At 47.9% G+C, this 25,522-nt stretch overlaps 3 protein-coding genes across 6 annotated transcripts; 1 reads left to right on the forward strand and 2 right to left on the reverse strand.

Annotated features, from left to right (window-relative positions):
* The first annotated feature begins 7 nt into the window (after window positions 1-7).
* Window positions 8-10,016, forward strand: LOC309376002 (interferon-gamma-inducible GTPase 10-like). 2 transcript variants are annotated; one of them, XM_081922129.1, is made up of 4 exons: window positions 51-145; window positions 1,832-1,882; window positions 3,875-4,577; window positions 6,850-10,016. In XM_081922129.1, the coding sequence occupies exons 3-4, from the start codon at window positions 3,883-3,885 to the stop codon at window positions 8,015-8,017; spliced, it is 1,863 nt and encodes a 620-aa protein (XP_081778255.1). In that variant the 5' UTR covers window positions 51-145; window positions 1,832-1,882; window positions 3,875-3,882; the 3' UTR covers window positions 8,018-10,016. The 2 variants fall into 2 exon arrangements, with proteins under 2 accessions (XP_081778254.1, XP_081778255.1); XM_081922128.1 differs by lacking the exon at window positions 1,832-1,882 and having other exon boundaries at window positions 8-145.
* Window positions 10,017-12,309: 2,293 nt separating this feature from the next.
* ZNF576 (zinc finger protein 576) lies at window positions 12,310-16,880 on the reverse strand. Of its 2 annotated transcripts, none has more exons than XM_081922369.1 (3): window positions 16,672-16,880; window positions 15,552-15,762; window positions 12,310-14,655 (listed from the first exon to the last, which is right to left on the reverse strand). In XM_081922369.1, exons 2-3 carry the CDS (start codon window positions 15,754-15,756, stop codon window positions 14,138-14,140), a joined length of 723 nt encoding a protein of 240 aa, XP_081778495.1. In that variant the 5' UTR covers window positions 15,757-15,762; window positions 16,672-16,880; the 3' UTR covers window positions 12,310-14,137. The 2 variants fall into 2 exon arrangements, with proteins under 2 accessions (XP_081778495.1, XP_081778494.1); XM_081922368.1 differs by having other exon boundaries at window positions 16,666-16,880.
* A 2,749-nt stretch (window positions 16,881-19,629) lies between these two features.
* On the reverse strand, window positions 19,630-24,562 carry ZNF428 (zinc finger protein 428). Of its 2 annotated transcripts, XM_081923324.1 has the most exons (4): window positions 24,407-24,562; window positions 23,845-23,958; window positions 21,496-21,594; window positions 19,630-21,006 (listed from the first exon to the last, which is right to left on the reverse strand). In XM_081923324.1, the coding sequence occupies exons 2-4, from the start codon at window positions 23,930-23,932 to the stop codon at window positions 20,441-20,443; spliced, it is 753 nt and encodes a 250-aa protein (XP_081779450.1). In that variant the 5' UTR covers window positions 23,933-23,958; window positions 24,407-24,562; the 3' UTR covers window positions 19,630-20,440. The 2 variants fall into 2 exon arrangements, with proteins under 2 accessions (XP_081779450.1, XP_081779451.1); XM_081923325.1 differs by lacking the exon at window positions 23,845-23,958 and having other exon boundaries at window positions 24,407-24,555.
* Window positions 24,563-25,522: the final 960 nt, after the last annotated feature.

Raw genomic sequence — 25,522 nt, forward strand, 5'->3', positions numbered from 1 at the left:
GGAGGATCCGCCGTCTCCGCCCCCCTCCAATAGGTTTCTGTTTCCCAGCTTTTGCTTTGCGCGTCATCTGGAGCCGGGCCGCAGGGGCGCAGCAGCATCCAAGCCTCGCCGCGCACGGAAGACCCGGAGAGGCAGAGACGGACGGGTAGGTCTTGCCCCTGGGACGCCTCCCTTTTCATTTTGGGGGGCGGCCGGGTGGGGTTGGCTGGCTGGCAGCCATCCAGGACTCCTGGGTTCCTTTTGTTGGAGGGAAACGAGGAAACGGAGAAGTTGATGTTTTTGTAGCAGGCATTCTCCCTATCCTGTAAGACCAAAACCGGAGTCGGGGGTGGGGATCCGGGACACGCAAAAGAGAGCATATTTATGCACACAGCGCCTAATTAAAACTGTTTTTTTAAAAAAAAAATAAATTAAAATATAAAGATCATAGCCGCGTTTGTCCAGGATCCAAAATCATCACGTTGATTTTACTTTATTTGTATTAGGACCAACCCCGCAAAAGAACACAAAATAGTGAGCAAGCTTTGGAGCTCTTCGGCGTTCTTCCGCATCAGGCTTGATGTTCAAAAACAAACGGAAAGAGAGCAGTTAAACGAACAAGGGCAATTATTGACGGTGTGTTGTGTTCAGAAAGGCCTGCATCTATCAAGATGGAGGCCGGCAGGCTTGTTTTGAAACGTCTCTCTCAAGGTCTTGGTTTACAACCAGGATTCTGTGACAAAGAAGCCGTTGGCTGACCCCCATGTTTTGGAAAGTCTAGCAGTTCCCCAGATCTGCCTCCAGCAAAACACACCTGTTCTTACGGCATTTGCTGTCACGGGGAAGGGATTGTAGCTCAGCTAGTAGAGCATTTGCTTTACAGGCAGAAATTTCCAGGTTCAATGCCTGGCAACATCTTCAGGTAGGCCTGGGAATGTCCTCTGGATAGCTGCTGCCAATCAGTGTAGGCGCTTCTGAGCTATGAACCAACAGCTCCAAGCGTGATGTGGCCGCCAACTCAGAATGTTGTGACATGTTTCCTGGCAGGGGTGAGACCCTGTCAGCCTATAACTCCTCTGCTCTGATATCTGCAGTGGCGGCCAGTTTGCTACTGGTTAGTTTTGACATGCTACTACTAGCATATGTTGTTGTTGTTGTTTAGTCGTTTAGTCGTGTCCGACTCTTCATGACCCCCTGGACCAGAGAACGCCAGGCACCTCTGTCCTCCACTGCCTCCCGCAGTTTGGTCAAACTCATGCTGGTAACCTCGAAAACACTATCCAAACATCTCGTCCTCTGTCGCCCCCTTCTCCTTGTGCCCTTAACTGCTTGGGGCCAGTTTACCTGCAGGATCAACCTCATCCCATAAATGCTTTGATCTGCAGAACTGGCACTCTTGCAGATGCCAAGTGACATAACACTCTGTTTGCACTAGTTAAGAAATCAGGCTTTTAGGGGCTGTTTTGGTTTAATGTATAAGTCGCTTTTTGAATTGCTTTTCATTTGTTGTTTTTTAAGTGACCGATAAGTTCAATAACTAAATAAAGGATTAATAATAATAATCCCTCATAGAACTGATATTCTGCTGCTGATCCTGAAAGTTGCATATAACCATTGTGACCACTGAGAGTTTTCTCCTCCATTAATTTGTCTAACCCCCTTTAAGCTGAAAACACGTACATATTATATATAATATGCATCGGATAATTAAAAGCCAAAGACCAGGCAGAAAAGAAAGGTTTGTGGCCTGTTGCCTAAATATAGGTAATGATGGGGAGAGTGTTCCATAACTGGGGAGCCACAACTGAGAAGGTCCATTCTTGTGCTTATTGCTCTCACTTCACCCTTGCAGGCTTCCCTTTGGTGTCTGGTTGGCCAGTGTGGGAACAGGCTTCTGGACTAGGTAGGCCTTACATGGTCTGATCCAGGAGAGTAGTTCTTAGTTCTTCTCTTACAACCTCTAGGTTTTCCCCAGGGGCTAAGGAGTGTTCCTTTAACAAAATTTAGAGTTCTATCCAGTGCTGGTTTGCTCAGAAGTAGACCCATTGAAATTAATGGGATGTGGCTAACTGAGGTCCATTGATTTGGTTGGAGCTGCTCTGAGTAGAGGTTGGATGCAGCACTTAGTTTTTGACAGGAAAAAAGAAACCAAATATTTGATTTTTCTCTGTTGGGCTCGTGGGCTGGCTTTGTTTGTTTAAAGTGGGCAGAGGTGGCTTTGCTTTGGAAACAGGACTCCTGACTGGGACATATTTTTAGTGGTCTGATGCTGGAGCCAAAGTCTTCTTTCTTTATATAGGCTGACTTACTGGGTTCTTTTTCTAGGCACTTTTTCCCTGTCGTTTGGGGACTGGTGCATCCCTTACTCTCCAGTTCCCTCCCTTTTGACTCTGGTTGCTATTAGATTGTAAGCCTGCTGGCAGAGCTTTTAACTGCAGACAGTGCCTAGCAACTCTCTGTTGTTGTTGTTGTTGTTGTTGTCACTTATATAAATTTGCCTTTCTTCCTCTCCTTCATCCGAGGACTACAGGACAGCTTACAATATGAAAACACCAACAAATACATAACATAGCAACAAGCAAAAACAATAGATTCCCCTCACAGTTTTAAAGACCATAGATTGTTTAATTAGTCAAAGGCCTGGTTGTACAGGGACTCGGGTGGCGCTGTGGTCTAAACCACAGAGCCTAGGGCTTGCCGATCAGAAGGTTGGCGGTTCAAATCCCCATGATGGCGTGAGCTCCCGTTGCTCTTGCAACCTAGCAGTTCGAAAGTACGCCAGTGCAAGTAGATAAATAGGTACCGCTGTGGCGGCAAGGTAAATGGCGTTTCCGTGCGCTCTGGTTTCCATCACGGTGTCGGGTTGCGCCAGAAGCAGCTGGCCACATGACCCAGAAAACTGTCTGTGGACAAACGCCAGCTCCCTCAGCCTGAAAGCGAGATGAGCGCCGCAACCTCATAGCCGCCTTTGACTGGACTTAACCATCCAGGGGTCCTTTACCTTGTACAGGAACGTTATTTGCTTGGCACCTAAAGATATGGAACAAAGGCGCCAGTTGAGCCTCCCTGGGGAGAGCACTCTACAAAGAGGAATCTAACCATACTACAGACATAAGCATACTGTTATATTTTTTTCTTTGGGGGTGTAGGGTAGGATATGTGCCTGAGTGCCCTTCTAAATTCTTGGATCCAGCACGGCATTCATTTCCTGGAATAGCGCAGGCTAGCTTCCTGGTGAGATAATGGCCCTCAAAGCATGGACTATTAAGGTAACCAAGAAAGTGGCTCTGAGACAGATCACAAATGGGTGGCCCCCCACTTCCTCAACTCACTGTATGGGATGGTCAATACATATGTGTGTGAGAGAGGGAAGGAGGGAGGCAGGCAGAGATAAGCATCTGCCCATGCATCCCAAAAGAGCACACAGAGAACTGCAGATAGCGTTCTCTTCCCCCCCCCCCCCGTCCTCTTTTTTTTTATTTATTTAATCATTTTTTCAATACAAACAGCAACCGCAAAAGACACGTACAACAAAAACCATAATAACACTAATAACACAATTTGACAATTCAGATTTGAATACACTGATATACCTATGACTACACCTTTTTAACAATATTTTCCCACCTCTCTCTCCTTCCCCTACTTCCCACCACTGTCTGCCTTATCGCTTAAATATTCCTTCCAGATTTCTTCATATTTATCCATTCTTAATTTGCGTCGACATGCAATTCGTTCGTATATAGCTAATCTGTCCATGTTATCAATCCATGTGCTCAATGGAACCTTTTTGCGGCTCTTCCAATTCGTCAAAACAAGTTTTTTTGCTTCTAATATAGCATGGTACATCCATATTTTTTTTGACCCCTTGTAACCTCCCACGTCCTCTTTGCAGCTCCAGCCATGGCCGGTTCCTCGGTCCTGGATGAATCGCACCTGAAGATCCTGAAGGCCCAGTATGAGGCCCAGAACGCCAGCGGAGCTGCTTCCCAAATCCAGGCTCTGGTGGACTGTGTGAACACCCTCAAGATCCAGGTCGGGATCCTGGGGGAGCGTGGCTCAGGGGTGAGCACTCTGGTCGGGGCTCTCCTGGACAAGCCCCGCCGGGTGACGGATCCATGGGCTTATCTTCGAGAGGCCCATGAGACCACGAAGCAGCCAGTTGTCCACGCTCACCCTATCTACCCTGACCTCACCCTGCATGACCTGCCAGGCTTCGAGGCATCGGAGAAGCCATCCGTCTACCTCAAACGCTTGGGCGACCTGAGCAAATTCAGCTGCTTTGTGGTGGTGGTCGGGCCTGGAGGCTTGAGGGACAGCCACCTCCAAGTCCTCAAGGCCATCAAGCAGAAGGGGAAAGGCCTCATCTTGGCACGCACCAAGGTGGACTTGGACCTGCACACAAACGAGCGGCGGCTCAGATCCAGGTACAATCCAGCCGAGCAGCTGGGGCTGATCCGGAATGAACTGGCAGGTGTTTTGACCAAGCATGGGATGGACCCCAAGAAGGTATTCCTGGTGTCAGGGCTGGAGACGGACAGATATGAGTTTGCACGCTTTGAAGACAGCCTGGAAGGAGAGGTGCTCAATTTGAAGAGGTGAGTCGGGAAGAGTGTGCCTCTCTTGATTCACTTATTTATTTGTGAGTTGCCTCCAGTATCTAGGCTCCAAAGCAATTTACAGAGATATCCTTAAAAACAGCTAAAATAAAAAGAGCGCGAGAACAACCAAGTATGGGGTTTTTTAAAAAAAATATGATTTTTTTTAATTTAACTCATTTTTTTTAAATTTAAATCAGATTTTTAAAATAAATACTTTTGGAGGAAAAATCTTTCTAAAGATAGTTTTCTATTTGGGTTACATTATAGTTCAAAGGCTATTCATCAGGAAATAAGGATTTGTTTTAAGTTTTTCATGTGTGCTAAAACTCAGTCTAAGTTTGTTTGTTTTTTAATTGTTTAACCACATCAGTTAACAAACATGGATACGTATGCTATAATGTTATTGTTTTAGTTAAATTGTTATCAAGGAAATGATTATTTTTCTCCTTCCAATAAAGCACAGGAGAAAAGTTGTCTAAATATAAACAGTTAACTTATTGAACCTCAGAATAATTTCATAATTATCTGTCTGTGTATTTCTAATAGTATAACCAAATCAGTAATTTTTGATATAACTGTAAAAACGACTCTGAAAATTTATTATTCCAAAAGTGAAACCTTCATCTGGTTGTAAATATTAAGATTACACCAGCAAGAATGAGTCTTTCTAGGAAAAAAATGATTTGAATCAAGTCTTCCTGCATAGTGATTTCAATTGTGATTTAAATCAATTTGATTTAAATCAAATCCACCCTGGTTTTAAAAGGCAGAAACCTTTTAAAAGGCTGTGTCCCATCAGAATGGTCCTAGCAAGCCCTGAGAAATAAAAAATAAATTATGTAATGGAAGACTCCTGTGAATCCAAAGTACTCGTCTACAAAGGAGGTTGCCTATTGCATCTCTGAATGAGTTGCTGTCCTGTCCTTTCATCCAGGCGCTCCTAAAAACAGATAACTCTGGTGCAGCAGCACCATGGGAGGGATCATTCAGCCGCTCACAATGTAGAAATGCAAAAGTGTTTGTTCAAGCTGCAAGTGGTTAGGGCTATGTAGCCAAAACTGTGCCGCCTTCAAACAAGAAGAAGATACTAGCAGGCTTGCACGAGCCCTAACTTTTTTCAGTAGCACAAAAAAAAATATTTACCGGGGGGGGGGAGGGAACCTGGGTGAAGTGTGTGCTAAAGCTTTGGGGTCATGAACTTTTTTTCTCCCATAGGACCACTGGAACATCAGAATGCTAGAACATGACAGCTGGCTTAGCTAAGGCAGGGATGTCAAAAAGCAGGAGGTGAAATAGACTAGGATAAATTCTTGGAAATGGGGTTCCCTTTCATACCGTTCTGTGAACTCTGGAGACGGGGGAAAGCTTCTCAAATTTCATTTTGGCAGTATCTCATAATCTGTGTCAGTGACAAATCTGTGGCATGGGGTGACACAAGACCAGGAGTGGGGAACTTCAACTCCCATCAGCCCTAGTAGGAATGGCCAATTGCTAAGGATGATGGGAGCTGTAGTTCAGCAACCTCTGGAGTACTGAAAGTTCCCCACACCCGCACTAGATTATGCTTTGCAAATACTGCATTGTTTACCTCCAATGAAAGGAGCCTACCACCTCCCGAGGGAGTCTGTTCCACTGCCAAATAGCTCTTACTATCAGAGTTTTCCCCCATGTTTAGTCGGAATCTTCTTTGGTGGAACTTGAATCCATTGGTTCGAGTCCTGCCCTCCAAAGCAGGAGAAAACAAGCTTGCTCCATCTTCTTCTATGTGACAGTCCATTAGATATTTGAAGATGGCCCCTCACAACCATACTCTCTTCTAAGATCATGCCAACCATCTTATAATTATTTTACAATAATAATCATAATTAGGGATGCATTGCAACAATCAATGCAGAACTCCCATGTGTTGCCTTTTAGCTAGATCCACTATTTACAACTTTTGAAGTTGTGTTTCCTCGAAGTCCCATTGTACTTGCAGCCCATTCTCTTGAAATGGGAGCACCTTACCTTTTCAGTGTTCCTAAGTACTTCACTTCGGAGCATACTGTAGCTAGAAAGCTCCCCTTTCCTTCTCATTGGGTGGCCCTAGGAAGCTGGAGACAGGGAGTGCTGGGACCCTGCTGCAGAAATACCAATGGGTCGGCCATCCCCTCCGACCCCAGACCACTACACCACTGGCTTCGGCCTTGCCAACTGCCAACGTGCAACTCCTGAGGAAATGCAGCCCCAGACTGTGGATATTTATTATTCTGTTCTCACTCCTCTCTAGAACTCACGATGGAAGCCTGGAGGATTTGAACAAAGTGAGCCAGAAGAAGATCAAGGAGCTGTACGCGATCTGCCAGGACGGCACCTTGTCAGAAGTCCCAACTGTGATCTCATCCGTGTTGACGGACCCCACACAAATACGACTGGACGTCGCCGTGATAGGTGAAGTTGGCTCAGGGAAGTCCTCGCTGGTTAATGTTCTGAGAGGGGTGGGCTGTGGGGAACCAGATGCGGCCCCCACTGGGGTGACCGAGATGACGAAGAAAGCCGTGCCCTACCTGCTCCCAGCTGTCCCCAACCTTTACCTTTGGGACTTGCCAGGAGTGGGTCTGACAGAGGAAGACGTGAGCCACCTGGATCTCAGCCGCTACGACTTCTTCCTGCTGGTGGCTTCCGAGCGCTATAAGCACACCCACAGCTGCCTGGCCAGAGCCATCACCTCAGCAGGGAAGCAGTTCTTCTTTGTGAGGAGCAAGATAGATGTGGATGTGGAGACCCGGCCTGGGAGCCAACCCGTCGCCAGAGAGGAAGTGCAGAGTCAGGTGCGGAAGAGCTGTGAGGAAGCTCTGAAGAAGGACGGTGTGGACTCCCCACAGGTCTTCCTGGTCTCCTGCCTCAAGCCAGATGCCTTCGACTTGCCGCTCCTCCTGGGAGCCCTCAGCAGCAACGCTCCGGAATTGAAGAAGAAAGCTCTGAGGAAAGCCCTGCCAACCGTCCTGTCCCGAGTGGTTAGGCGGAAAGCCAAAGTGTTGATGAAAGATGTGTGGGGGAAGGCCCTTCAGAGCTGCCTCTTCTGTGTGGAGCATCCCCAGCCGGACATGGTCGACAGCCTCACCACCACCATTGCCAGCTTCTGCATAGAGTTTGGCCTGGATGAGGCCTCCTTAGAGTACACTGCCCAGGCTACCGGCACAACCCGCCGGCTGCTTCAGGCAGTGATCCAAAGCCCCTTTGCTAAACCACTGGACCCTGCGTACGTGCTCAGCCTCATCACCAAGCCGACCTCCCTGACCAGCTGGGCATGGAGCTATGTGCCCTATTTGGGGCGGGGTGTCAAGGTGGAGCCCGAAATCTCCTTTGAGTCCACCTACCAGATGTTGAGGCGAGCTGTGGTGGAACTGTCTGAGAACGCAGAGGCAGTGCTGCAGCTGGCCTACACAGAGAAATAGAGCTGGGTAGGGACTGATTTAGAGGGTGCGACACTGCACACCACCCTTAACAATATAACCTATCAACGTAGAGCATAAGGAGGACGAGATGGAACAAGACCAAGGAGAGTGGCATTATGATGGATTTTAAAAAGTAAAGCGTCCAACTGCCTTGGTTATATACCATCATGACCATCTGAGACCAAGACTTGTGGCAGAACATGGCTATCAGAAGGGGGGGGGGGTCTATTTGTCGCTGAGATGAGAAGCGACACACTGGGTTGCATCACTTTAGCCAGGGAAGACAGGGGTGTCACACGATTCACCGCAACTATCTGCTGAGGCGGCTATGCTAATTTCTTGACAACACCAGCCTTCTGTTGGGAGGGGAGGGGATGAAGAGTCAGTTCTGTAAGCCCCCAGTGGTATAGTGTGCACAAAGTTGTTGAGACCCCAGAATTGTTGAGCTTCTTTGGGGAAACCTCCCCCGAAGATAGCAATTTTATGCTTTTTGAGCTGTTTTTGCTGTTTATTGAATTGCATTGTCATACATCCAGGTTTTCCCTGACATTTTGCAGATTCAAGATTTTTGCCACTTTTACACCTGAAAACCAGGACATGTCTGGAATGTTCCTGACATATGGCAAGCCTAGCACAAGGGCAACTTTACCATCTTACATGATTTATTTTTTTAACGGAGCCAGTTCAAAACAAATCCTTTTTGAACTCAGCTCATGCATTGTTAAGCATTGCCTGTGAGAGTCATTCATTGCCCTTTTGCAGTGCTTACCGATCCATTGGGCTCACACTGGTCTCGCCTTGAAAATGTCCCCCTGAAAGGGTGCCGGTTCTCGTTTTAGGACTGTAATGAATGGAAGAGGGGAAGATTGTCTAAACGCTCCTTGCTGCCCAGTTCAAACCAAGTAGGCAGAAATGTTGCACATTGTAGCCTCAGCCACAGGGCAGAGGCAGCTGGGTTCCTGTTCTCTCCCTTCTACCTCTCCTTGTATTTCCTTGTCTTTGGTTGCTTATTGTGTGATCTCGCTGTTTCAATAATCTTATTACAGCGGAGGCTGGCACAGGTCAAGTGGAGCACTGCCTCACCAACGTTGAGTGCGCCCACCTGCCTGCCACCTCCTTTTCAAGCGGTCCATGGCTGCCAGCTTCCTTCTCCTCAGTTTCAGTGCTGGCTTTGCGTAACTCAACAAAGGGAGGAGGAGGAAGACAATTTTATTTGGTGCTCATTGGCTCAGACTCCATCTACTGCTGGTCTCGCTGCCAATGGGCACCATCAGCCACAGCTTACTTGTGAATTCAAGAACCCTCCGAAGAGCAACTTTTGACTAATTGTTCTGATTGAGAGTAACTTTCAACATGCAAAAAGCAAGTTGCCTTAGGAGCACTGCTTGGCCTTGGTTTAGAAACCCTTGGTTTAGAAACAAACAAATACCTTAAATCACAGCGCAACCCTTGCTTGGCTTCCCTTGCAGACAGGGAGTGGAGGTGGGAGGGAGAATGAAAGCGCAAAACCTCTTTGTTTGCACAAAACTAGTTGTGCATCTTTTCTTTTCTTCTGGGACCCTGATCTACACCCAGAGGGGTTGACATGTGCTCTTTCTTTTCAGAAGTATTTGTTCTTTCGAGGAACAGAAGAGCCACTGTGCCTGTATTGGGAATGGAGCCTCAGAGGCTTTGTGTTGTTCAAACTAACTGGTTTTTTTTAAAAAGGCAAACACAAGTTGTTGATGGGCACTAGGAAGAGTTATTAGTCAGCCACTCATTATCTATGGCATGTTATGTATTTGTTAAGTCATGCTGCAAGATGCTGCTAGAACGGCCTGCCATTCCTTATTAATTGCTTTCTCAGTAATAGGATACTGATGCTGGGGTGGAGCCCAAACAGCTGTTTATTCACGAGTCTCTCATCCGGCACTTGCTCAGCTCAATGCAAGAACTGTTGTTTATGTGGCATCGCTTGCTGTTACCTATATGATAAATAAAGTTGTGAAATGGTGGGAAATGTTGATGTTATATGAAGGTGAGATTGAAATCTTTACTTGGTTATTAATTTTACACCAGGGTTTCCCAAACTTGGGTCTCCAGCTGTTTTTGGACGGCAATTCCCATCATCCCTAACCACTGGTCCTTCTAGCTAGGGATGTAGTTGTAGTCCAAAAATAGCTAGAGACCCAAGTTTGGGAAACCTTGTTCTCCACCTACTATATACAGGGTGGTATCTACCTTTGACCTGCCATGGCCACTGGTGTGTAATTATGGGAGATGTAGTCTAGTTCCAGGTTCCCCATCCCTGCCTTGCTGACCAATCCGGGCAACATTTTCATTACTGTATAGTTATACCTCGTGTTGCGTTAGGTTCATGTTGTGTCTTTTCGGCTTGTGAACGCAGCAAACCCGGAAGTGTATACTTGCAGGTTTCTCCCCACATGCATACGCAGAAGCACTCTATCGTGCTCCGTGCTTGCACAGAAACTCCACTCTAGTTGTGAACTTTTCAGGATGCGAATGGCACCCCAAAACGGATCGTGTCCACAACTCGAGGTACCACTGTATTGAGATAGCAAATCGTAGAATTGGAAGGGACGCCCCCCCCGCCCCCCCGGTCAACTTTGGATTACTTCCAGAACAAATCCATTGTTGTCCTGAGTAATGTTCCTGCCTCCTTAACTTAACAAAAACCAGTAGCTATATTTATACATCTCAGAAGCCACTATTATTTAAAAGTTCACAATATTGCCATAAGACTTTGCGGAAACTTACTCTAACTCTTGGCTCAGATAGGAGCAGGATACTGGTGACTTTCTACCCATCCATCTCCCTCCCAAAGCATGCTAGACTCTTCTTTTCCTACAACACTAATGTGACACAACACAAATCCAAACATTATTTTCTTGTTGGCGAACATAAATTATTTATTTCCAGAGAAGATCTAGGTTCTATTTAAGTACTTGTGATTAGCTATGTGTGCCATCAAGGAAGCACGTTAAAAAAACAGGTTGTGTGTGCTTTGATCTGGAAAAGTGTGTGTGAGAGAGAGAGAGTGAGTGAGTGACTTCCTGGCTTGTTTGCTCATGCAGAAGGAGAACAAAACAGTCCCACACAGGCAAATATGGGGAGCATAGGAAGCTGTCTTCTACAGAGTCAGAACCAATGGTCCATCTCGGTTAAGTCTTGCCGAGATGGGTGGGAAACAGCTCTCCAGGATTTCAGACAGGGCTTTCTCCAAGCCCTACCTGAAGATGGATGAAGACAGAACCTGGGACATGCACCCAGACACTTCTAGTAGCCCTACTATTTATGGGCACAGCATACTTCCCTGCTTTTAAGACACATTTCATTGCTAAGCAATTTTCCTCCTCCCACTAAAATATCCATTGTGTGCTGGGTGGAATGTGGCTGAGCGAGTATGGCAGGCACCTATTGGCTAGTGTCTGTGTTATCAATGAGTAAAGAGCAACAACTCATTATCCCACATTAGACATGTGCACGCAAATCATTGTTAACATTTTTCAGTTTTATTTTGTGAATTCAGATACTGAGCTTTCTGCTGTGCTCCTCTAGCACAGGAGTACTTCTATAGCCCTGTAGCAATATATGAATAATGGCAATGACAAGCTGTAAATGGGGATACAGCTCTCTCAAGACAGCCACACAATTCATTTTAATGGGAAGAGCCATCTTTAACTACTACTACTAATACTACTAGAGTTGCAATAGTGGGGAAAGAAAGAAAGAAAGAAAGAAATGGGAAATTATAAAATAAAAAGGACCAGGAGCTGAATTTGAGGCTCCATAAGCAGTATTATACTACTATAAACAGACATAGCTCTTCTCCAAAACATCCTACTTGGTTAAGGATTCTGAGAGCTGTGAGAAGACCCCGATTCCCTTCACAAAGCTATAGTTCCCAGAGTGGTTTAACAATCAATCCCTTTCCCTAGTCAACTCTAGAAATGTAGCTCTGTGATGGGATTAGAGATCTCCTGACAACTCTCAGCACCCATAACAAACAAAAGTTCCCAGGATCCTTTGGGGGAAAGCCATGACAATTTAAAGCCGTATAACACAGCAGGTTGTAGTGCAGGAGGGGCCCAGGTGCCTATTTGGGCAAGCAAAAGCCATTCCATGTGATCCAGCATGGTTTAGCAGTGTTCACAGCTCAGTTTTGGGAGAACGGAAGGTCTCATGTTCCATCTGCAACATCACCAGTTTAAAAGGATCTGGGATTTGAGAATGTTCTCAAATGTCAGGTGGCAAAAACAGTACCGGACCAAGCAGACCAATGACTCAGTATATATAGTGACTCAGTACAAAGTAGATTTATTTGTTAGTGTTAGGTGCCTTGGAATGGAGACTATGCTTTCAATTTCTAGCTGGCAGTGCCACCAAGTGGACAGCATAGGGCTGTCACATTTCTAACACATCGCACTGGCCAGAAGAGCCAGCGTAATCTGTTCCATGCTTGAGTAGCAAACAAACTGGAGTGTAAGAACTACAGTGGTACCTTGGGTTAAGTACTTAATTCGTTCCGGAGGTCCGTTCTTAACCTGAAACTGTTCTTAACCTGAAGCACCACTTTAGCTAATGGGGCCTCCCGCTGCTGCCGCCACGCCCCCGGAGCACGATTTCTGTTCTCATCCTGAAGCAAAGTTCTTAACCCGAGGTACTATTTCTGGGTTAGCGGAGTCTGTAACAAGGGACAAGGAGGGGGATGGAGAAAGGGTAAAAGGTAAAGGGACCTCTGACCATTAGGTCCAGTCACGGATGACTCTGGGGTTGTGGCGCTCATCTTGCTTTACTGGCCAAGGGAACCGGTGTACAGCTTCCGGGTCATGAGCCTGCATGACTAAGCTGCTCCTGGTGAACCTGAGCAGCGCACAGAAACGCCGTTTACCTTCCTGCTAGAGTGGGTAATCGGCGGACTTCAGCAGAGTATCATGCAGCCTAATGTCTGGGGAAAGAGGGCAGGAAGGGGAAAAATACAGAAGGAAGGCTGAAATGGATGGAGGTAGCAAAGAGACTCTGCAAGACACTGGCTCAGATCTCTGGGAAGCACAATGTACTTCCCCCAGCAGCCTGCTGGGTGGGGAAGGAAAAAGAAGCAGAGAAGAGAGGTGGCCCTGCCCACTTTTGACTCTGCCTCCCTCCCTCAAGGGAATGCAGCCATCAACAGGAAAAAGATTCTCCACTGATGGCCTATTGAGAGCCTAAGAGGTGCTTCTGGTATTGTACACAGAGCTGTGGAACATAATTTATATTGTCTTCTGTAGTGCTTTTCCTCTTAAGGTGCCAGTATTCACCATGAAGTTGTTACAGTAAGTGCCATGTTTTTAACCACTGCTTTTCTTCTAGGAAAAGAAAAGGTGCCGGTACTGTGTACCCTCAAGTACCCCTAGGGAAGAAAAGCACTGGTATTCTGCCTCCCAATCAGCCGTACTCTCACAAGTAGAGAATCCAATCAGGATACTCACAGCTGAAGGGGTTGGCTCAAATCCAAAGCTGTGTGTAGTTCAGGTTTAAAAAGCAAGAGAATATTCTCACTTGAATTCTCCTTTCCCTATAAAAAAGCACTTGTAGGGTTTAATCAGCTGACTTAACTTCTACTCTGCACCCTCAAACATTTAACTTTTCCCAACCTTCTGCAGGAAGCAAGCAGGTTCTCTGCAAGGTTACCCAGAAATTCCAAGCTTGGGCAGGTGGGAGTGCAAAAAGTGTGCCCTTCATGACAGCCGAGCATCTAGAAAAGGCAAAATACTGATGGAAGCTTCCCTCCCCTTTGACCAGTAGCAAATCTTGCCATGAACTAGGTGGAAGTCAACATCTCCTAAAAGAGACTATTCCCATCCTCGGTCCTTCAGTTATCCTCACTCTGTGGAGACAGCACTTCCTCTAAAGAAAATACAGCTTTGCATATATCCCTGTACCAACTATTCTTCCTGACTGGAGCAAAACCAGATGTGACACCTCCTGAAAATAGCGGCTTCCCCCTTCTGTTTCTGAACCAGAAAGGACCCGTCAATTCTGTTCCTTGTCTCATTCTGACTCTTCATCTCACACAGCAATGCCTGTCATCTTCCTGCCTCCATCTGGATCCAGGGAATAGATACGAAGCTACAGCTTATATTAGAGCTCCCCGCGGGCATGGCGGATGTAGTGTTCATGCAGCCCAGCCTCCTGGTTAAAGCTCTCCCCACAGTCCATGCAGGAATAGGGGAGGGAGGGCAGCAACTCCTGGGTCTGCTGGTGGAAAGCCTGGTGCCGACGCAAGTTTGAAAGCTGTCGGAAGCTCTTGCCACAGTCCGGACACTGGTGAGGCAAGCTGTGGCCCGCGGCATGGCCCAGGCGGTGACGCTGGTAGTTGGCCAACTGGCTGAAGCGGCGGCCACAATCATGGCAGTCAAAGGTAGGGCGCAAGGAGTCAGTAGGGTCGGAGGGCGGGGCTGGTGCATGGCCCCGCTGGTGGCAGATGAGCGCACGTGAACTCTCAAAGGCCTTGTTACATATGAAGCAGACAAAAAGAGCATCACGCAGATTGGCCTGAACGAAGTCCTCCGGGTGTTCCCGCTTCATGTGCCGCTCCTTGAACTTCTCATCTGGGAAGGTGATCAGGCAGTGAAAACACTGATTGGCACCCAGGCTGTCTGGAGATGAAGAGAAACAGAGGGAATCAAGCAGGGCCTGGCAGAACCTGCAGCTTACTTTGCAGAACCTCCCTGAAGAGAAGGAGAAACAGGTGGAGAGAATGCCATGAAAAGTCTGCCTTCCTGGCAATCAGTTTTTCATCAGCAGGACACTATTCATTCTCACAACCTTTGGACTACGCAAGCTATGTGGGCTTAAGTCAGCATTGTACACAAACTACTGAGGAGGTGGTAGCATAAGCTACACTCTCCTTCATCAGCTGTTGATGAAGTGTGACATCTGATAGCAGAAGTGGGGAGAGGGGAGATACCAAGCAGCAGCTGCCTTCACACACTGTTGTGTTTCTCCAGTCAAGTAATCACTGTGGAACACTTTGGCTGCTCCCCAGCAGGGATAAAGGGAGAATGAAAAGTTGATTAGGAGAAGGGACTCACATGCAAACTATCAGGATGCAAGTGACATAGGCAATAAAAGTGGACAGGCATTCCTCACCTAGAGGCGGTGGTTGCTTACCTGAAAGTGAGCATTAAATTAAGTAGCTGTTTTTAAGATTTTCCTCTATAGTCATGAGAGCTAGAAGCTTTCCCCTCGTTTTTTAATGAAAGCTAGGAAACTGCAGAACCTGGGCAATACATTGGGTTGCATGCATAGACCTAGAGCTGGCTGTCTGCACTGCAAATGGTGCCATGCAGAAAACCTGTGTCTCATGATGCCATGCAGTCACATCCTTGTTCATATTTCAGAATGCTGGCAGAGAAGCATGATAAAATGAAGAAGATTATGACTTCTAATGCAAATTTTTAATAATTGTTTATAACAGGGTGCTAGAAACTCTCTTTCACCAGCTGGAGAATCATTTAAATTCTAAAAGCAACAACAAATCCATAGTACTCACAGATTGTACTATTGCTAGGGGGTCCTTTTTCTCTGTCATTTGTGCCTGGGCAGACAGGGCTCACCTCCTCTACACAGATAGGCTCTGGCTTACAGATTGTTGGATGCTCCTGGGCTGTTGAAACATCAAGCCCATTGCAGTCCGACACCTTTGTAAGAAGATGCTCAGTCAACAGTGGCATACCGACTGCAGAAGAGTCAGCCATTGCTACCTGTAAGAATGAAACCAAGTTGTGAGCAAAAACCCCAATCCCGCTTGGCTCCCTTCCTCATACACAACTCAGGTTATGCCCATGTGTGATGCACTCCTTTTTAAAGGAGATGCTCCTCATAGCTTCTGCTTCCAGGAAATGTAAAGAGCAGTTAGCAAAGCAGCTTTTTTCAACATACTGTTTCAGGTCAACCAAGTGAAGAGGCACCTGTAAACCAGAAGACGGACGGACTCTTGTTGTTGCTGTTTCTGTGCAAACGTTACTCAAAGTGTTGTCTCCCAAGGAAAAAGACATGCACAAGGATACAGTTGTTGCTTTTTTAAGACCGCTGTTGTGCTAGCAAAAGTATATGCGGACATTCTAAGAGGCTATTACCACTTGTTTTATGGACCAGCTTACCAGATTTTTGGTAGTCATCATCACCATTGTATTATTTATTATATTTCTATAACACACTTCATCCAAGGATCACATGGTGCTTTACGAACCGAAAATGTGAAAATATATAACATGCTAATAAACACAACCACCACCACCCAACGTGGCTTGAAAGGTTGTTTTAACTAATAAAGTGCTATACATCTGGGCCCGCCCCCAACATTTCCTCCTCGCTGACCGTTTCCTAAGAAGAGCCTCCTCCCGCCCACCTCACCTCTAGCCCCACAATATCACCTCCACCACCCGGGAGGGGGAGAGCCCTCGTGGGACTACAACTCCCACAATCCCCAGCCATGGGTCCCGCTGGCTGCCGCCGCTGGGAGCTAGAGTCCCCGAATGGCCAGCTGTGGGAACCATAGGCTCCGAGCCCCTCCTCTAGGCTAGCGGCGCCCCCTCCCCACCTACGCGGCGGCTCGGCCCAGAGCAGCCTCTCTTCCTCCCTCCGCCCGCGGTCAGGTCTCCCACCTTCGCCTCTCGCCAGTCCCTCGACTGTTCCAGCTCCTCCTCAGGCACTTCCCTCTGCCATCTCTCCACTCCCGGCCCTTAAGAAACAACGAAAAGCCTTTCTCGAAAAGGCACGCTCGGCTCCCCTGTCAATCCCTGTCAACGCGAAAAAATAAAAATGCACATCTCAACCGTCACCTTTCCCTACATTTCCCCCCCCCCTGTGTTTTTTTTCCTACTTCCGGGGACCTTCCTCCTCCTCGCCAATTTCCTGTAGAGTGATGACTACACATCCGCCTGACTAATATTCATGCGCATACTTTTATCTCGTTGCCGCCGCAGCTTTTTATTCGTAGCATAGATACAGGAATAGACTGGGACTGGGGAGTCTTCAAGCGTTTACCCCTCTGTGGTCCCTAGACGGGCATACTCCGTGATTATTTTTTCAGGCAATATTTTAGGCAGCCCTGATGCGACGTAAGGGGCGCGATGCGTCCAAATAAGACGTTGACGATAGGTGGGAAGGCTCTTTTACCATAGAGTTATGGGGCAAGCGCAGCCACCTCAATGAGGTCGCCTCCGATTTGTCTAAGACAGTCTATGGTGACGACCATAGATTTCGTCGCTTTGTTGAAAAAGGGGGCTTATGCGCATGCTCTTTCCTGCGTCCGATCCCAGCGGCGAAGTGGAGGGCTGAGATGGCGGGGCGCATGCGCTGGCTTGATCAGCCGAGGCCAGCTCTGCGCTTTTAATAGCAAGCATAACGGGAAGATGTTCAGCAGGTGAAGCTTTGCCCAAAGCTGCGGATAGGAAGGAAATCTTCACCGGCTGAAATTCTGCCTGGTTGTTCCTACTGCCGTGCCAAAGCCAGGGCAGCTCTACCATGCAACTTTCTCTTATTTTAGCCCCCGTTTTCCTTGTTTTCATTCACACACACACAGGGGGCGGACCGTGAGATCATGATGAGGGTTCTCATACTTTCTACAAACTGCATGATTGCTCGTTTCGGGAGCGAGTAGAAAAGTATTTAATAGTCGTCCTCATCATTATACCCCTTCTTACATGGTAAACAATTTCCAGAGGGGTTAGATGTGTTAGGACTGTTGGCATCAAAATCAACAAGTCTTGTGGTGCCTTAAAAGACCAACAAGTGTTTTTTTATTGTGCCATGAGCTTCCAGGAGCCAGAGTCCACTTCCTAACAGAAGAGCTCTGCTGGATCAGGCAAATGGTCCATCGGAGCCCAGCATCCTGTTCTCACTGTGGTCAACCGCGTGGCTCTTCATGCAAGCCTGCAGCTAGCTGTTTGTTCTACCCAGCAGTGGGTGAAACCAGAACGTGTTTTATAATGAAGGCAGAACTGAGCAGATTTAAATCCGTTTAGTTGTTTGTTAAAAACAATTGGAGGCAGCTCCAAAAAGCAATGTTTTTTAAACAATAAAAACTAATATTGTGAGTGGTATTTTGTTTGTCATACCTATCCTGAAAACTGAAGTTGCTGTCTAGAATAAGGAACTGGAATGATGGAAGTCTCATGAAAATCTGGGTAATCGGGAGAAACAAATCACTCTTGAGACAGCCTTGCAAACTTTCAAGGTATAGCTATAGAGCAGGGAGGAGGAAAGCCTACAACTCCCATCATCCCTAGCTATGCAAATTTACTTGTGAAATCCCACATACTGGGACTTGCTTGACAGGAAGTATATAGGATATAGTAAAGGTAAAGGTACCCCTGCCTGTACGGGCCAGTCTTGACAGACTCTAGGGTTGTGAGCTCATCTCACTCTAGAGGCCGGGAGCCAGCGCTGTCCGCAGACACTTCCGGGTCACGTGGCCGTGACAAGCTGCATCTGGCAAGCCAGCGCAGCACACGGAACGCCGTTTACGTTCCCGCTGGTAAGTGGTCCCTATTTATCTACTTGCACCCGGGAGTGCTTCCAAACTGCTAGGTTGGCAGGCGCTGGGACCGAACGACGCTGAGGTTTTACCCACAGCGCCACCCGCGTCCCTTATATAGGATATAGTATAGGATATAGTTTTAAAGTATTTAAGGATATAGTATTTAGTGAAGGGATTTGCCACTCAACAGAGCTGTAAATATGTGCATCTGAATTAACAGATTCTGACAGAAGGAAATGTTTGCCCAACAGTTTCAGTGCTTTTTTGAAAAGTTAAAAATAAAGGAGTACGTTCATTCTGTATCAAGAGCTACCTGGGAACTATGCCAAAGCAACACAGCTATTTCCTAATATGTGCTTCAAGTGCATGAGACAAGCGTGTTCATCTTTCCTAACAGAGCTAAACCACCACACATATGGCAGAACTGTAGCTCCTAAGCTATACTACAGATCTATTTAGCTTCTCCCTCAACTGTCACCTGGCAGCAGCTATGCCATCAGGCTGCAGCAGATGGAATAAAGGGAATGAGGGCTCCTCCATCAGCTCTGCTGGGAGACCAGTTCCATTTGGCTCTTCTGTTCCCAATTCCAGCTATTTAACTTAATAATTGGTGTGCGAGTTGAAATTGTTCCTCTTCTGTCCCCATCTCTTTTCCTTTTTGTGTTCTGTCACTTAGATTCCATGCATTGATGGTAGCATTTTTACTGGTGGTATGTAAACTTCCCTTTGCTTCTGTGTCTTCTCCCTGTACTTTTGGCTACTCCAAAAGCAGCTTTAAACAGGAACTGGACGCTAAGGCTGCATGGTGCTCTAGTTGTTTCTCTAGCAGGGATTGGGGACCTCTAAATAGTGTTGGACTCCAATTCCCATCAGCCCCAGCCAGAATGGCCAGTGGAAAGGGATGATTACAACTATCTTCGTCCCTGGCTATGCTTGCTGGGGCTGATGAGAGTTGCCATTCAGCCAACACCTGGAGGGTCAAAGAGTTCCCCTGCAACTGAAATAGCCCCTCATCCATCTCTGCAGCCAAATCCAGTGCCACTGAGCTTCCCCCATTCACGAAGAGAGAGATGGGCACAGTGAGAAGTCACACATACAGAATCACTTTTATTAAACCGACTCTCCCAGCTACTGCGAAGAGAGGTTGTTAATATTCATGATTGATGCTGAATGGATGCCGTCTCTAGAAGCCGCTCTCTTTAAAAAGCCAAACACACGCACACACAGAGACAGACGGAACACAGCTTCGGTTCAGCATGGACCACCCAGGTGCCAAAGATGGTGACAAGTGGGAGGATGGGCACCTAAATTGGGAAGGGGACTGTCTACACAATAAGAGGATGGGCAGCAGGGATGCAGGACCCTTGTGCACAGGACATGCCGTTCTAACCCAGCCCCTTCCTCCTCCCTCAACCTTGAGATAGGCCTGGAATATAATCTCTCCTGGTTCAATTGTTTAAAAATGAGCAACACGCCCAATACTGCTTAGTGCTTCCATTGCAAAAAGCCCATTGACATGGGCTCCCTTTGGGGAATAGTTAGCTAGGACCTACAGGCGCCAGACCAGTAGATAGCTCCTCTCTCTGGGGCAGGGAGAAGGCAACAGCTCCCTTCCCTGCAGGTGGGCAGGGAGCTCCTGCGTTTGCTACACTTACTCTGAGGAGGCAGGGCATTCAGGAGGGATTGCTCCGAAGCAACCGCGTACCCTCCCAACTCTCCTCCCCTCCTGCTAAATTCATTTTAGAAAAATAGAATGAAACTAAAAGAGGACCTCAAAAAATAAAAAAAAATGAAGGAGGCTTCACTTCTCTCCCAGAGTCCTGGCCAGACAGATTCCTCGGCAGGCGCCACTGATTAGATTAGGGAGTGGGATTGGGGAGGGGTAGAAAAGATGTGCTCTACAGCTCTCCTCGGGCATGGAGCATGTAGTGCTCGTGAAGTTCTGACACCAAGCCAAACTCCCCCGGGCACTCGGTGCAGTGGTACGGTCCGTCGGCCCCATCTATGTCCTGGTCTCCGTTGGCCTCCCTCTGGGTGGGGGAGGGGGAGAGCTTGTTATGGGGAGCGGGCGGGGGGCTCCAGCACCAGCCGTGTTCGCAGCGATGACCCTCCAGGGTGGCCGGGGAGGCAAAGCCCAGGCCGCACTCGGCACATATGTAGTGAAAAACTCGGGCCCGGCCAGAGGTGGGGGCTGCTCGCCCATCCTGGTTGTTGGGGTTACTAGGCAGGATCAGAGGCGGTGGCTGTTTGGAGGAAGAGGAGCCGCTGTGTGGCCGCTTGCGCCCCTCGTGGTAGCTGCGGTGCACCTTCAGGGCGCGCGAAGTGCCGAAGCCACGGCCGCATTCGGGGCATTCATGCCACTCGGGGCTGGGAGCCAGCGAAGAGCTCAGCTGATCCTGCCCAGCCTCTCCGCCATCGTCCACCGGCTCCCCAACTGTCGCCTGTGGCTCTTTGCTCCGGGGGCCTAATAAAAGAGGCAGAGAAAGGGGGGAAATGCAGTGAGGTACAAACAACAACACCTCCAGGTTTTGGAGTTACAGCAAGTTCTTCCCATCTGCCTAATATTTATTTTATTTTATTGCATATCAGCTTCTGTCGTTCAAAGTGGGTGGGGGAAGTCAAATCCTGGAGCTGGGGAAGTTCTGGTGCTCAAAGCCAGCCTGAAAGCCACACCCTGTAATCCAGAAATTCTGCTAACTCCTCTAAAATGTGCAAGGATGGCAAGGGCTACAGTTAGCGGTATTGGAAGTGCACTCCTGAAATGCTCAGAGGTGCTTTCTTCATGACTAGCATGAGGTTGATGAGCTGGCACTGTGAACAGGTGGCTAAATCCAGACTCAAATTGAGCCCCAGCTCCAACACAAGATCCCCCTTTAACAATCTAGTTCAGTCATTTTGCTACACAGCACAGGGAAAGTTTGCTTTGTAATATGACGTTTTCATGGCCTTGTACCTGGAAGGCTTTGGGCTGATGGGGTAGGGGGGCCGCTGTCTCCGGAAGATACAGATGTAGCTTCAGATTCATCCTCTTCCTCGTGCATGGTGGAGACACCTAGAAGAATCACAGTCCATAACTGGCAGAACCTCAGACAGCTCTAGGCTAGTTCATCAGAGGAGGCGGCTTGAATACAGATGCATTCAAAAGTAAGGACTCATCCCAAATATCCCAATGCATTAATGATTTTCTATCTCCACCTTCCCTCCCCTTTCCACACACATAGCTCCACATCCCTCATGATTAACTACTCTTTTGAAACCTCAAATATGTTTCATGCACCTATTTATATAGATATAATGCACCTTTATCCACCAAAGGTCTCATTTGAAATGTTGTACCTTCAAAATATATTCTTAAAAATGCAGCTCCTTTGTGTAACACATTACCCACCTTTACAATGAAGTAGGATATTGACCAAAATAAGTAAGTAGTCAAGATACTCAACACCCCTTGAATCAACTCTGGCTCACCCATGTCTATTTTGCAGGTGGCAAACTGAGGCTGAGACCATTTTGTGAGCTGAGATTTTAAGGCAGGGCTCCCCAGGACAAAAGACACTTCCAAGGCCATGTTCTCAACCTAAGGGACTAGATATTTGTTCCTCTTCTTCTTTTTAAAAATGGAAAGAATAAAGCCAAGACTGAGAATACTAAAATCTGTATCTAGTTCCCATTGTCACACTTTCCATGTGCTTGTGCAGAACTAAGAAAGACACACAGCCTTGCCTGAACCCTCATTCCACTGAAAGGCTAGCCATCATAAATGAAAGCCCATCAAAAGGTCTCACAAGAGTTTTCCACTCCTGAATGATGCTCAGGCTTGCACAAGTTTCCAGGAGAAAAATGTATATTCTGCAACTGCCTTTTTACAAGTTCTAGGTGTCTGAACTGGGTCCCTGACATAGGGTGGATGAGCAGACAGTGTGGCTCAACTGCTGTGTTTAGACTGGGAGAAGGGGGGAAGAGAGAGACCCAAATTCAAAACCCTCATCTTCTGTGAAGCTTCATTCACTTACACCTTCTTTTGCAAGTTTGTTGTTGGGTTATTGCATATATTTATTTCTTTTTTTTAGCCCACCCTAAGCTCCATGGTAATATAATATGCCTAAATAATGAATCAAAATGATGATTTTGGCTCACAATGAACCAAGCAGATCATACATCTGTATGCTATAGAGGCTGGCCACAAACTGAGCACTGCCATGAACACATGCCAGCCATACAGAAGAGATCACCATAAAGACAAGTATCTCCGCCTCAGTGCCTACTCCAGCTCCACAAATGTCACCTTTCAATTGGGAACTGGGATTTCAAGGCCAAGAGGTCTATAGACTGAGAGAATATAATATACAGAGATCCCATCTAGCCCAATATCCTGTTCTCACAATGGCCTACCACATGGCTATGGGAAACCAGGGAGAAGGATCCAAGCACAAGAGCTCTCTCCCCTTCCAAGGTTTCTTGCAAGTGGGATGGATATTACTTCTGACAGCCTTATACTCTGCCCCTTCTCCACGAACCCACTTGGTAGAAGGCTTTTCTTTCCCCCGCAGCCCCCCCATGCCCCGCAGTCTGCTAAGAAGCTACTATTCTGCACTTTCCATGCTGCGTGCAAAAGAAAGCACCTCCTCTGCTCTACAGCCAGAATGGAGACACAAACCACTCCAGTAGACTACTAACAAAATACTAGTAGCTTCATTGGGCTTATTTAAACAGCTGTGCTACTCAGCTCTCGGGAGCCATTCCAATAATAGCCCACCAACAACAAGTGGGGCGTGGATCATGCCTACTAGGAAAACAAATCAATACTTAGTACTCAGCAGTACCATGGTTAGAGAGTGGGACAAATGTTCTCCTAAAAGTTCTGCAGCTGCCTGTGCCCTTTCTTGTACGATACCACCCCCTAGTGCCCTGCTGAACCAACTGCAACCAGTGGGAAAGTTAACGGTAACACCAAACCCTATGCAGCCTAGCTCTACAGGATGCTAACATCCAGCCCTCTCATGTGAACGGAGACTTACTATTCTCAGGGCCTCCCTTGGATGTAAATGAATTGTTACTCTGCTTAGGTGGGCCAGCAGATCTGCAGGTTGGCAAGAAAAGGGCACCTGGAAGAATTTTATTATGCTCCCAGTCCTCCTAGCGCAGTGGGTCTGGCTCCTACCTACAAACCAAGGCTCCCTCTACCTGACCACACAGGCCTACTGGTAGGAGGGAGGGAAACTCAAGGAGCCCCATACCCTACCCTCCCACCCCCTCAAAGTAAACGGGAGTTCTCCCTTGCAGCTCACTACACTTTGCTCACCGGTCGAAGTCCCCTCCTCCTCCTTCTCCTCCTCAAAGCCAATGTCCTCTGAGCTCCCAGCTTCCACATGCTTGGGTACTTCAGACATCACCCCTTAATGCCAGCAGCCCAAACCTGGAAGAGGAGCAGAACTAGTTATAAATGTCTGGCAAGGGCTCCCCGGCTCGCAACATGGATGGAGGTAGTGGGGACCTGGGGGATTTGCAGGGGGTAGGGGAGAGACCCCAGAGAGCACAGGAGGAGGAGGAGGGAAAGAGTGGGGGGCTCAAGGGGAGACTTCATCCCACAATGCACTGGGGCTGACACTGTATGGACCGCTCCCATAATGCTCTGGGAGAGCAGAGGTCAAGCCCCTCGCCCCAGGTATGGAACAGAACTGAGTTCAGTCCCCATAATGCCCATGGACCACAAGAGGAGCCCACAATCCCATACTGCACTGCGACTGGAGGGGTGGGGGGGGGGTATTAAGGACCATGGGGGAAGGGCAGACAAACAAACAAAAAAATCTGCCCCTTTCCCATAATGCATCGGGGGCGCGCGCACACGCACACCCAACACTCACCGGTTCCTCCGGATTTGGGGAGGGGCAGCCCGGTCCCCTCTAGCCACAGGACCCTCGCTGCGCAAGCGCAGACAGGGAAAGCAGGCGGGGCCTGCCCGCTCAGCGCTCGTCTCCCCTTGCGCGTGCGCCGTTAGGGCCTCGACGGCGAAGGCGAAGCTATTTGCGACTCTGCTCTGCGCATGGGCGGGTAACGGAGAAGGGGCTCGGCGGCCAGCGCGCCGCGCATGCCCGTCTGGCAGGTCGCGGCCTTGGGCGGCTTTCCGAGTCGTGTGGCCGCGCTTGCGCAAGAAAGGCAGCTGTCGCGCCGTGGGGAAGCCTTGCGCATGCGCTTAGGAATTAACCCATTCGATGCGGGGAAGGGGAACGGGAGAAATAAGTAAATAAATGTGGATATTGCAGCGCATCCCTGAACGTGCTCACTCGGGTGCAAGGCCCCATTAAATTCAATGGTCCATGCGCAATGTAGGATTACTTACATGGGACTAAGTGAACTTTCCTGCTTGTCTTGGCGCAGCCTTACCCAGCCCTCCAGATGTGCGGTAAGGCTCCAGGCACCTGGATCCATTGATAGCAGGCAGGATCCTCTACTGCACACTTTTCGGCACCTGCCGAAAATATTCTTATTTAATAAAGCGTGCCCGGATGCTTAGAAGAACTGCACGAGTTTTCATTCGTTTTGGTCTAATTGTGGTTTTAAACCTTCTGTACGGTTTTTAAATTATGGTTGCAATTTTTTGTGTGTGATGATTTTATTGGTTTAGCTTTTTTGCAAACCGCCCCCTGAGGTTTTATCTACAATCTCCACCCCATCATCTGTGAGCTTTGGCCAACCACCTGCTGGGGCTGATGGGCGTTGTAGTCCAACAACACCTGGAGGGTGCGACAGCCAGGACTAGTTTAATGTTTTGCAACTGCGAGGAATACCAGTGAGGTCACAGGCCCTAAGGACCATCTCCTTCCTTCCCCGCCTCCAAGGTTGTTCGCTCTATTCATCACTACCGCCATCACTTTGGGTAATAGAGATGCCTGCCTACCCTCATTTGTAAGGATACTTTCCTTTCATAGAATCATAGAATCATAGAGTTGGAAGAGACCACAAGGGCCATCGAGTCCAAC

Source organism: Podarcis melisellensis (assembly GCF_964234715.1).
Source record: "Podarcis melisellensis genome assembly, chromosome: 8".
NCBI lineage: Eukaryota > Metazoa > Chordata > Lepidosauria > Squamata > Lacertidae > Podarcis > Podarcis melisellensis.